General features: G+C 37.6%; 1 protein-coding gene across 1 annotated transcript in view; it reads left to right on the top strand.

Moving 5' to 3' along the window:
- Positions 1-13395, top strand: part of USP32 (ubiquitin specific peptidase 32) — a 213830-nt gene that overhangs the window by 112116 nt on the left and 88319 nt on the right. Inside the window, exons 6-7 of the mRNA XM_017539840.2 lie at positions 9330-9461; positions 11224-11331. Coding sequence (XP_017395329.2) covers positions 9330-9461; positions 11224-11331 — 240 coding nt within the window. The remainder of the gene's footprint in view (positions 1-9329; positions 9462-11223; positions 11332-13395) is intronic.

Genomic DNA, 13395 nt, shown 5'->3' on the forward strand with positions numbered 1-13395 from the left:
TGCACTCCAGCCTGGGTAACAAGAGCGAAACAAAAAAAAAAAAGAAAAAGAAAAAAAAAAAGAAAGAAGCTGCTTCTTTTTCTTTTTCTTTTTCTTTTTTTTGTAGCATCATAAATGGAATAGACAGACATCGTATTTGGGAATCTCAATTTACATATCAGACTCCTTTGGTGTTCTCTCTATTGCTAAAATTTTAAAATACTCTCTCCTTTTAAATAAATTCAGTTATCTTGATATTTGAAGTAGATACTTCAGTATTAAAAAACAAAAGCAACATTCTTTAGTATGAGTGTATATTTTATTTTATTACAAAAAAAAATTTGAAATAGGGTCTCACTGTGTTGCCCAAGCTGGTTCTAAACCCCTAGACTTAAGCAATCCTCCTACGTCGACCTCCCAAAGTTCTGGGATTATAGGTGTGAGCCACCACAACCATCCGTTAAATATTTTAAAAATTAGATCCCATTCCAAAGTAATTAGACCTTTGCAAATCTTGACCCATCAGGAGATTACAATCTAGTGAATTAGTTATTTAGTTTAAAAAGCAAAACTATGTGACACAGTTTATATTCCTCTATGAAAATTTTATCTTTATTGTGTTATACTTTTTTTTTTTTTAATAGAGATAAAGTCTCTCCGTCACCCAGGCTGGAATATGGTGGTGCAATTACAGCTCACTGCAGCCTCAACCTCCCAGGCTCAAGCCATCCTCCTACTTCAGTCTACTGAGTAACTGGGACTACAGGCATGCCCCATGTATCTTTCTAAGTTTTTTTGTTTGTTTGTTTTTAAAGACAAGTTTTTGCTATATTGCCTAGGCCACTCTTGAACTCCTGGGATCAAGTAGTCCTTATGCCTTAGCCCCCAAAAATGCTGGAATTACAGGCATGAGCCACTGCACCTGGCCTATTATATTTTTGTTGATGATCTTGGTGCAGAATTTTTAAATTAATTTAGATGATTGATTATTTTTAACTATGAGCTAGGATTTTGTATAATTTGGGAAATCATGCAATGGAATAGGTTATAGAGTGAAAGTATTGGAAATAATCTTCCTGAGTAACTCAGGTGATTTCAATTAAATCTAAGTATTACTAGGATTACAGTTACATGAAAACATGCAATTATTATTTGGTCTTGATTACCTACGTGCTCAGTGTTTCTCATACAACAAAATATATTACTAATGTAATAAAAGCAACAAGTAGTACAAATTAAAAAAAATAATAGTAGTAACACATTTTTTAAAAACTGGCAAAAATAAAAATTATAATGTTAATGGTTATTTTAAGATGGTAGCATTAGTTGTGATGCAAATTTTCTTTCTACGTTTTCTAGATTGTCAATAATAAAAGTATAAAATTGCTTTTATAATTAAAGATAATTAATAAAGAAATCATAAGAAATCATATCAAAGGCTATGGAGATGACTTAATTTCCACTACCCATGTTTTCTTTCCTATTTGTAGCTGGGACTACAGGCATGCTCAACTAAAGTAGCATTTCAAATATGTAAGTTACATTTATACTCATTTTCTTAATTGAACAGAGGAATGATACAAAGCAAAATTTTAAAAACTTTTGATATAAAATGTCATGATGTCTGGGTGCGGTGGCTCATGCCTATAATCCTGGCACTTTGGGAGGCCAGAGCTAGAAAATTGCTTGAGGCCAAGAGTTCAAGACCAGCCTGGTCAACATAGTGAGTCTCTATCTGTACAAAAAATTTTTTAAATTAGGTGGGCATAGTGGTGCAAGCCTGTAGTCTTAGCTACCCAGGAGGCCAAGATGGGAGGATCACTTGAGGCTGGGAGGCAGAGGTTGTAGTGGGCCATGATAGCACCATTGCATTCCAGCCAGGCCAAGTGAGTGAGACCCTGTCTCAAAAAAGAAAAAAAAAAGTCACAATATAGTTACAATTAATATTCAAGATCCCTTGTGATATAAAGAACATTTGTGTAATTGTGTTAGAAATAAAAAGTGTAAGCCTAAAAATATTTGTTGTTCACAATTTGAATTAAGATTTTACTTTCTTCTTCTTCTTTTATTTTATTATTTTATTTTTTTGATGCCCTGTTACCCAGACTAGAGTACAATGGCACAATCTTGGCTCATTGCAACCTCCACCTCCTGGGTTCAAGTGATTCTCCTGCCTCAGCCTCCTGAGTAGCTGGGACTACAGGCACCTGCCACCACACCTCGCTAATTTTTTTTTTTTTTTTTTTTTTTGGATTTTTAATAGCAATGGGGTTTTGCCATGTTGGCCAGTCTGGTCTTGAACCCCTGACCTCAAGTGATCTGCCTGGCTTGGCCTCCCAAAGTTCTGGGATTACAGGTGTGAGCTACTGTGCCCAGCCAAGATTTACTTTCTTAATATTTTTTCTTGATTTTTTAATCAATGAATTTTTTTTTTTTTTTGAAACAGAGTTTCACTTTCGTCACCCAGGCTGGAGTGCAGTGGTGCAATATGTCAGCTCACTGCAACCTCTGCCTGCTGGGTTCAAGTGATTCTTCTGCCTCAGGCTCCCAAGTAGCTGGGATTACAGGTGTGTGCTACCATGCCTGGCTAATGTTTTTGTATTTTTAGTAGAGATGGGGTTTCACCATGTTGGCCAGACTGGTCTCAAACTCCTGACCTCAGATGATCCTCCTGCCTTGACCTCTCAAAGAGCTGAGAAAACTGGCATGAGCGACCACACCCTTCCAAATGAAGTATTTCTGACACATTTCTGAAGAATTGTGTTTTTTTCTCTTATAGATCAAGTTGTAATAATACTCATCTTCAGAATTATTTCTAGGTTTCAATAGTGATTTGGTTTAAGATGAATGAGACCAATATATAATTCAGTATAATATTTGAGCTTCTGACATCTGAAATTTATTTTCCAGTGTTTTTTTTAACATTCTATTTGATGTGTGTGTATTTATGAAAATAAACTATATCACAGATAGCTTGCTAAGTATCATTTGTAAGTGTATTGGTGGCAGTGCTTTCTCTTTTGGGGACAATTTTGTTTCTTATAAGACACTCAGCAGTGTCTGGAGACATTTTTGGTTGTCGCATCTTGGATGCTGCTACTGGCATCTAGTGGTTGGAGGCCACAATACAGCTAAACATCCTACAGTGAATATGCCCGACATCCTCCTGCCAAAAAGAATTATCTTATCCAAAATGTCAATAGTGTCAAGATTGCGAAACTAGGGTCTATGATATGGAGAAAAGGTGTATGGTTTAGTGATTTCACTAAGTCCTAATGAAATAACAGGCACAATTCTCTTGCTCCTCTCCAAGATTAAAGTGACATAAATAATTAACAATACAGAAGCATAATAAAGACAAGGTTGATTTCAATTTTTTAACTTTTAAAGTTATGTTACCTTATAGCCTTGTCACTGTGTGGTTTATGTAATAATTACCCTTATTAATTAGTAAGTAATTAGTTCCCTTTAAATGCCAAGAGGACTGTTTGTAGGGGTTACCAAGTCAAAGAGTTTCCTGGACAGCAGTCTTCCTTATGAAATGCAGATGAGATAGAATCAGTGTACTTGACTCCAGGTACATATTTTCAAGACCACTTTCGTTTTCTGTCATGGCAGGTATAGTCCTTCCCACAGACTTCTCCTTCTATGTCAGAATAAATTAGAACAGTGTCTTATGAATACCTTACTACTTTCATCTACTGGTGTGTGATAACATGTACAAATGTTTGCATTCGCAATACAGGATTTTTGCTTTCAAAAGGATCACTCTTAGGCTCTTCAACTAAAAACCTCTCTTTGGCCGGGCATGGTGGTTCATGCCTGTAGTCCCAGCACTTTGGGAGGCTGAGGCAGGTAGATCATGAGGTCAAGAGATCGAGAGCATCCCGGCCAACATGGTGAAACCCCGTCTCTACTAAAAATAGAAAAATTAGCTGAGGGTGATGTCTTGTGCCTGTAGCCCCAGCTACTTGGGAGGCTGAGGCAGGAGAATCGCTTGAACCTGGGAGGCAGAGGTTGCAGTGAGCCGAGATCACGCCACTGCACTCCAGCCCGGGCAACAGAGCAAGACTCCATCTCAAACAAAACAAAACAAAACAAAAACAAAACATTCTCTTTTAGGTTTTAGACATAATGAGCATGGGGATAAGGTAGGGAAAAAAAATAGAGGAAAATTAGCTAGTTTTGTGTCCTGGGAACCCCTTGAAGGTCAAGCAAAAGGAAAATAATTTCTCTTAAAATTTTATGTAAGGCTGGGAATGGTGGCTGGGCTGGTAACCCCAGCACTTTGGGACACTAAGGTGGGAGGATCAGTTGAACCCGGGAATTCAAGACCAGCCTGGGCAATGTAGTGACCTCTTCTCTACAAAAGATAAAAAAGAAACCAGTCATGGGGGTGCGCACCTGTAGTCCCAGCTACTCAAGAGGCTGAAGGGGGGAGGATTGTTTAAGCCAGGGAAGTCAAGGCTGTAATGAGCCACTAATGATGCCACTGCATTCCAGCCTGGGCAACAGAGTGAGGCCCTGTCAAAATAAAACCAAAAAACCCTATATAAAATAGTGAGATGTATATTTTTATTTATTCAGTGCTTTTCATGATGGTGGTATTTCTTGCACAAATGCGATACGGATACACATACTGGTATGACTATGTCTTAATTATCTTGCTGATGGGAAAAAAGTTTTCCCCCTGAAGTTTTTATTAAAACTGCTAGGGAGGCTGGTTATGGTGGCTCATACCTGTAATCCCAGCACTTTGGGAGGCTGAGGCAGGTGGATCACTTGAGGTCAGGAGTTCGAGATCAGCCTGGTCAACATGGTGAAACCTCATCTATTAAAAATACAAAAATTAGCCGGGTGTGGTGGCGGGCGCCTGTAATCCCAGCTACTCCAGAGGCTGAGGCAGGAGAATCACTTGAACCTGGAGGAAGAGGTTACATTTGAACTGAGATCACACCACTGTACTCTAGCCTGGGCAATGGAGTGAGATTCTGCCTTTGTAGGGGGGAAAATATATATATATGAAATACACACACACACACACACACACACGTATGTAATCAAAGGCTTTGAAGGCCCTGGAAATTTAGGGTACTTTGTTCTTGTCTTCCCAGGTAACTTAAGAGTTACCTTGCTAAACTGACCTAACAGGAAAATAAATAAATAAATAAAAGTTACTAGATGCCAAGGTCATGTCTGGTACTAATTGTTATCTTTTATCACAGTTAGCATTATCCTGAAGAAGGGTGTGAGGGGTATATGTGTAGTATATATAAAATAGCTCAACAAATAATTTTTTTTTGAGATGGAGTCTCACTCTGTTGCCTAGGCTGGAGCGCAGTGGTGTAATCTCGGCTCACTACAACCTCCGCCTCCCAGGTTCAAGTGATGATTCTCCTGCCTCAGCCTCCTGAGTAGCTGGGATTACAGGCACATGCCACCACACCCAGCTAATTTTTGTATTTTTAGTTTCACCATGTTGGCCAGGCTGGTCTTAAACTCCTGACCTCAGGTGATCCACCTACCCTGGCCTCCCAAAGTGCTAGGATTACAGGTGTGAGCCACCACACCCAGTTAATAATTCTCATTTATTCATTAAACTTATTTATTGAGTGCTCAAAATGTGCCTGGAATTATTCTGGTGTTAGACTATAACAGTGAGCAAAACATACCAGAAACTTTGCCCTCAAGCATATGTTCTAGTTAGGGGAGACTCTCAAAAAACAAATCAAATCGATAAATTTTGTTATATTAGAGGTGATAAGTACTATGGAGTAAAATAGAACAGGGAAGATGGATAGAGGAATATCTTTGAATGGGGTGCTGTTTGGATGGTGTGAGAATGTGACATTTGAGTAAAGATCTGAAGGAGTTGTGGGAGTAAGCCGTGCAGGTATCATGGGGAAGTATCGAAAGGTTTTGAGACAGAGTAGTAGTATTATTAGCCTTATTCTGTTTACATTTTTCTTCTGAAATTTTTTTTAGTACTGAAATTAAATGTTATCCCATGTTTTTGTGAATTGTCTGTCTTGTGTTTGTCTATCTATTGTAGCCTTCGTGGCTTCTAATTATATATATTGATGATTTTAACTCTTTAATAGACACTTCACTAGTCTGAAGAATGCCCTTTAATATTCTTTTTGGTGTGGTTCTGCTATTTCCGCTTCGTCAAAAAAAATCTACTTTGTGTTTATTTTTGAATAATATTTTCACAAGATACAGAATTTGAGGTTGGCAGTTTTGTTTTCTATTTCAGCACTTCCCTGTTGCTTTCTGGCTTTTGTTCTGAAGAGAAACTATTATCTTGGTTCTTTTGTTTGTAATGTGTTTTTCCCCCATCTTGCTCCTTTTAAGATTTTTTTCTTTATCACTAGTTTGATTATGACTTGCCTTATTATGGTTTTGAGTCTTCTAACACAAGGTTCATTGAACTTCTGGATCTGTGGGAATATAGTTTTCATGAATTTTAGAAAGTTTTCAGCCATTATTATTTCAAATATTTTCTGCCAATCTCTTTCTGGGATCCCAATTGTATGTATGTTTGATATTATCTTACAGGTCTCTAAGATTCTAATATGTTTTTAGCCTTTTTCCTCTTTATGCTATCATTTAGATAGTTTCTCTTGCCTAGACTTCAAGTTCACTAATCTTTCCTCTCTAGTTTCTAATCTGCTGTTAAGTCCTCTAGTGAATTTTTTTTTTAATTTCAAGTATTGTATTCTTCATCTTTAGTAGTTCCAGTTTATACTTTTTTATAGTTGCCATTTCTTTCCTAGGTATATGCATCTTTTTCTTTAATTCCTGAGATACTTGTAATAGATACTTTAAAACTTTGCCTGCTAATTACATCATTGTTATTTCTAGGTCTTTTTCTAGTGACTTATTTTTAATCCTGATTTTGGGTCACATTTTTCTACTGCTTCATGTTTTCTTTGGATGATAGACATTGTGGATATTACATGGCTGAGCATCTGGATTATTGTCTCTCTTTAAAAAAGGAAGTTGTGGCTGGGTGCTGTGGCTCATGCCTGTAATCTCAGTACTTTGGTAGGCCAAGGCGGGTGGGTGGATCATGAGGTCAGGAATTTGAGACCAGCCTGACCAAGATGATGAAACCCTGTCTCTATAAAAAATAAAAAAAATAGGCTGGGCATGGTGGCTCATGCCTGTAATCCAGGCACTTTGGAGGCCAACGAGGGCAGATCACTTGAGGTCAGGAGTTCAAGACCAGCCTGACCAACATGGTAAAACCTCATCTTAAAATAAATAAATAAATAATAAAAATTTAAAAATAAATTTAAAAAAGGAAGTTGTATTTTATTTTGCTAGGCAGTTAAGTTACTTATGCATCAGCTCCATATTTTCCAGGATTGTTTGTAAGATTCATTGGGACAAGTTTGGAGTAGCCTTTACTCTAGAGTTAGTTTCTCCCTGCTTATTAAGTAGAGACCCGCTGGAGTCCACAAATGCTCCCACTGCCTAACAAAGTGTTTCCACTCCAGCTGGTCACAACTCAGACATCTCCCACCACTGCATGAGCTTTGGGACTTTATTAGCTTACAGCTTCCCAGCATTTGGGCTGGGTGTGATGGAATCATGTCTGTAAGTAATCCCAGCATTTTGGGAGGCCAAGGCAGACAGATCACTTGAGGCCAGGAGTTTGAGACCAGCCTGGGCAATACAGCGAAACTCCGTCTCTACTAAAAATACAAAAATTAGTGTGGTGGCACATGTCTGTTATCCCAGCTACTCAGGAAGCTGAAACACAAGAATCTCTTGAACCCAGGCAGGTGGCAGAGGTTGCAGTGAGCCAAGACCATGCTACTGCACTCCAGCCTGGGTGACAGCGAGATTCTGTCTCAAACAGCAACAACAACAACACAAAACAAAACGATTTTCCAGCATTTGTACCTAGCCCAGCCTCAATGTGTTTCACTTTGTGTATACACAGCTTACTATTCTGCCAAAACTCAGTAAGACACCTGTGCAGATTTCTGGAGCTTTTTTTTGGTATAACTCTTTCTTCTCCAGTACTCTGTTCTGCAAAATTCAGCTACCTCACCTCCAGCCTATCTTCTTAACCCCTTACAGTCCTCATCCCTTGTTAAGGTTTGGAAAGAGATGGTGAGAAAAAATCCAGGGCAATGAAAGGGCTCTCCTTATTTGTTTCCTTTGTCTCAAGGATCACAGTTTTGTACTGCTTATTCTCTAATTTCTAGAAACAGTTTTATATATTTTACACAGTTTTCTGGTCATTTGTGGTAGGAGGGCAAGTCTGGTGCTAGTTACTCCATTATAGATAGAATTTGAAATTTCTAGATTTACATTTTAATAGGATCACTTTGGTTCCTGTTTAGTTGACAATAAATGTCTTGTATATGCTTTCTAAATTTTACTTTAGTTCCTTTGAGAAAAAACAAACACAGATAAAATGGTTTAGAGCCTATCTGCAATTTTTGATGTATATTCTGAGGAATGAGGAAAGATGTGCATGCTTTCATGGCTTTGCTAATATTATCACAAAGTACATAGTTACTCCTACTCCACCTCCTCTGTCGATTTTGACTTTTTCCATTTATTCAATAGGTATTGATGTGTAAGTCATTAATTGTGTTGACAGGATGAATCAAGCATGGGTTCTGCCATTATGATGTTTACAGTCTATCGGGAGAGAAGCTCCACACAGAAACATTAAATCCAAAATAGAGATTGAAAATAAACAAAAACGGCCAAGGATGGTAGCTCACACCTGTAATCCCAACACTTTGGGAAGCAGAGGTGGGAGGACTGCTTGAGGCCAGGAGTTTGGGACCAGCCTAACCAACATAGTGAGACCCCATCTCTACAAAATTTTTTTAAAAAATTAGCTGGATGTGGTGGCGTGCACAGGTAGTTCTACCTCCTTGGGAGGCTCAGGTAGGAGGATGGCTTGAGCCCAGGAGTTTGAGGCTGCAGGAAACTGTGTTCGTGCCACTGTACTCCAGCCTGGGAGTGGCAGAGCATAACCCTGTCTCTTTAAAAAAAAATAATAAAATCAGTACAGGTAAAAGTGGTGTGAGAAACCCAAAAGAAATAACTTAGTTGTATATTATTTTAAATGTTGGATTTAAACAGCCTACTTGAATGGAGAATTATAGATTTCTTTTTTTCTGTTTTGAAACCTCATTTTGTTTTAATTTTTCTACCATTTTGGATATAATAAATTTGAGTTTTATTTTTGGTTGTGATTATTTTTTAGCAATATAATTGTGAAACTAAAATATATCTGTGGAAGATATATTATCAGGATGAACTGAACTCCCGAGAAGAGAATTCTGAGGTTTTATAATCTGTTTTGATTTGACCCTTAGTGGAGGAATCAGACATCATTGATCTGGAGAAACGCTATTGGTTATTGAAGGCTCAATCCCGGACTGGACGATTTGATTTAGAGACATTTGGCCCATTGGTTTCACCACCTATTCGTCCATCTCTAAGTGAAGGTAGGACTCATTCCGTTTTCTACATATGTTCATTGGTAAACATACCTGAACCCATCTCATATTTTAACTCACATTTTAACTCTGAATGACCATCTTCTTATATGTTTTCAGGTTTCTTCTAAGTAGTGTAATGGAGTAGGGAAAAACGAATGGGAATTAATATTATAGTTTTGAGCTTGATATTCTACCTGTTAATAACCTTGCATAAATTAGTGTAGCTCTCTGCACGTGAGGATGCTCATGTATAATATGTATTTGACCAAGTCGGTGGTTGTGATACTATGTTTCAGTAAGGTGCATTAGTAGCTGCTGCCTGGAGTCACATGGCGGCCACTGGATGGGCAGAGCTCCATGTTTTCACACAGGACCTCATCTCTTCCTCCAGTAGGGTGCCTCTACTTTTTTTCTTTTACATAAGAAGATTCCACTGCTATACCCTCCCCTGCAAAAAAAGATTAAGAAACTACTGGACTAGATTATCTCTGAGGTGCTCTCTAGCTTTAAACTTACTGATGTTACTTTTTTTTTTTTTGAGACGGAGTTTTGCTTTTGTTACCCATGCTGGAGTGCAGTGGTACAATCTTAGCTCACCGCAATTTCCACCTCCCAGGTTCAAGCAATTCTCCTGCCTCAGCCTCCTGAGTAGCTGGGATTACAGGCACATGCCACCACACCCAGCTAATTTTGTATTTTTAGTAGAGATGGGGTTTCTCCATGTTGGTTAGGCTGGTCTCAAACTCCCAACCTCAGGTGATCCACCCACCTCGGCCTCCCGAAGTGCTGGGATTACAGGCATGAGCCACTGCACCCGGCCTGCTGTTACTTTTTTAAAAATAAAGAGTACAAAGAGTAATTGTGAGCACATCATAAAAATCATATTTGGAATATGAATACATGGGTTCTGCTTCCATCTCTGATCTTTTTAAACTTATATTTGGCAAGTCATGTAATCTTCTCTGAGCTTTAGTTTTCAAATCACTAAACTGAGAACGCTGCATTATATTCTTGAAATATACAATTTGTATTCTTTACATTTCTAGGGTACTTCGGAAGTACTTGTCAGGGGATCCAGGGCAGATAGGGCTCTGGGTTTCTACCTACTTCAACAACAGGGCAGTGTGTTTTTACCTTTTTAGAATTGGGATTGATGTTTCATTTCATTTGAAAACAAAATTATTTCATTTCTGTTTTTTATAAAATGTTTGAAAACCACAGCATGAGATTATAAATTTCCTTTGTGAAATTTAAAATATTCATGTATAAAAGATTAAGCAGTACAGACACTGTAGTAAAGAATTTCTTTCTCTCGTGTTGCATGGTAGTGTATCTTCCTTTGACTCATGAAAGAGCTTTATGGGAGCTTATTAATGATATCATAGTGTATCATTTAATAAGAAGTTCAGATTTTATTTTTTCCCTTTTTCTTCTTAGTCTCACTAAGTAAGGATAATTGTTATAATTTCTGACCTTTTTTTGGTTTTTAATATTTATTTATGTCAAAATTATATTGGCATTTTAGCCATTAAAATTATAAGGAAGATAAATATAGATAAAAAGGATTATAATGTGTTTTCTGCCATGATCACAAGTTTCAGTTATAATTACACCAAGAGAAAAAGAGATACTTCCTGAAAATTAGAAACTACTAATAATTTTTTTTAAAAGTTCAGTTTACGGGAAACACTCATTCCTTTTATCGTAAACATGTCATTATTAACATTAGGAAGCTTGCCTGTAATTTATGGTGCCTTCTATTTTATAGGTTTGTTTAATGCTTTTGATGAAAATCGTGACAATCACATAGATTTTAAGGAGATATCCTGTGGCTTATCAGCCTGTTGCAGGGGACCCCTGGCTGAAAGACAAAAATGTAAGTGTGTTAAACATTGTGACAAAAATTACAAACTGTGGAGAGAAAATCAGCTTTCATCCATGTAAAATTATCTGTGGATTAAGGCTTGAATTTTTATAACTTTCTCATGTTAGCAAATATTAATCTCATACTGGGGTTTTACTGAGGTCGCTCTAAGAAATCAATCACCTCTTCTTTTTTTACTATGGAATAAATTTGGGATCTCTGCTATTAACAATGGGGTTGATTTTCCTGAATAATTCGCAACTCATGATAAATGAATCAGATCAGCTATGAGGTATTGAAAATTTTAAACATTTAGGAAATATTTTCTGGTAGAATTTTGTGTTTTACATAAATTGAGGCATAACTCATTTTCCATCACTGGCACAGATTAATATTTCACTGGCAAAATAAAATTTATGGTCAAAACTGATTTTATTAAACACTAAAATGATCTTTTTAACCTAACTAAAATGTTGTAGTGTAACTTGTAAGCATAAGTACATTGCATTATTAAATCTTAACCATATTTGAAAAAATGCAGTCATTTATATTTAATTGGAACCTAACTCAAATATATTTACTGGAGTCATTATCTCCATGTTTTTCTAAAATTAATCTTCACAAATGTTGTATATTTTGGGTGTGCTGTTCAATATTTTTATCTTATTTAGTACTGTTGTACTACGATGCACTAAATTGATTAATTATATTATGGGGGTGTATGAAATAGATAATTTTTCAACTAAAAATTTAAATTTATTTTTTTTTATTTCCTGTTGTTATACCATTTCAAACTGGCTTTATGATAGATTGTTTCCATTACAATTTAATGTTAGATAAGGAAACTCAGATCTCTGCCTTTTTAAAAATTTTTTTATTTTTTTTTTATTTTGGGGGACAGGATCTTGTTCTGTTGCCCAAGCTGGAGTCCAGTGCATTGGTATGATCATAGCTCACTGTAACCTTGAACCCCTGGGCTCAATGGCTCCTCCCACCTCAGCCTCCCAGGTAGCTGGGACTACAGGCATGCACCACCATGCCTGGCTAATTATTATTATTATTTTTAATAGAGATGGGGTCTTTTTATGTTGCCCAGGCTAGTCTCTAACCTCTGACTTTAAATGACTCACCCACCTCAGCCTCCCAAAGTGTTGGGGTTATAGACATGAGCCTCCATGCCCAGATCTGCTTTTCCATTGAAGTTAATTATTCCCCTAAAAAAAATTTTTTTTAATGTCTTTGTTTGCTGACAAACTAATAGAAGTTAAACTAGAGTGATTCATTTGGAGTCACATAGCAAAGCACTGGTGTTCTAATTCTTAGCATGTTGTGTATGAATTCCATTAAAGAGTTAAAATTGTTGGCTGGTTGGGCATGGTTGCTCATGCCTGTAATCCCCAGCACTTTGGGAGGCAGAGGCAGGTGGATCACCTGAGGTTAGGAGTTCACGACCAGCCTGGCCAACATGGTGAAACCGCATCTCTACTAAAAATACAAAAATTAGCTGGGCACGGTGGCAGGCCCCTGTAATCCCAGCTGCTCGGGAGGCTGAGGCAGGAGAATCGCTTGAACTTGGGAGTTAGAGGTTGCATTGAGCCGAGATTGCTCCATTGCACTCCAGCCTGGAGACAGAGCAAGACTCCGTCACAAAAAACACAAGTTAAAATTGTTTTTGACAAAAAAACAAATATATTTTAGTTATACTGGAAAGGTAACATGAAAGTGGACTGTCTTTATATCAGCTTATGATACTTGATATAAATAGGATATTTTAAGCGAACAAGAAACAATTCTGCTGGCCGGGTACGGTGGTTCACGCCTGTAATCTTAGCACTTTGGGAGGCCAAGGTGGGTGGATCATTTGAGATTAGGAGTTTGAGACCAACCTGGCTAACAGGGCAAAACCCTATCTCTACCAAAAATACAAAAATTACCTGGGTGTAGTGGCATGCACCTGTAATCCTACATACTTGGGAGGCCGAGGCAGGAGAATTGCTTGAACCCAGGAGGCAGAGGTTTCAGTGAGCCGAGATCATGCCACTGCACTCCAGCCTGGGTGATAGAACGAGACTCCGT

The sequence above is a fragment of the Cebus imitator genome, unplaced genomic scaffold (genome assembly GCF_001604975.1).
Source record: "Cebus imitator isolate Cc_AM_T3 unplaced genomic scaffold, Cebus_imitator-1.0 Scaffold121, whole genome shotgun sequence".
NCBI classification, from domain to species: domain Eukaryota; kingdom Metazoa; phylum Chordata; class Mammalia; order Primates; family Cebidae; genus Cebus; species Cebus imitator.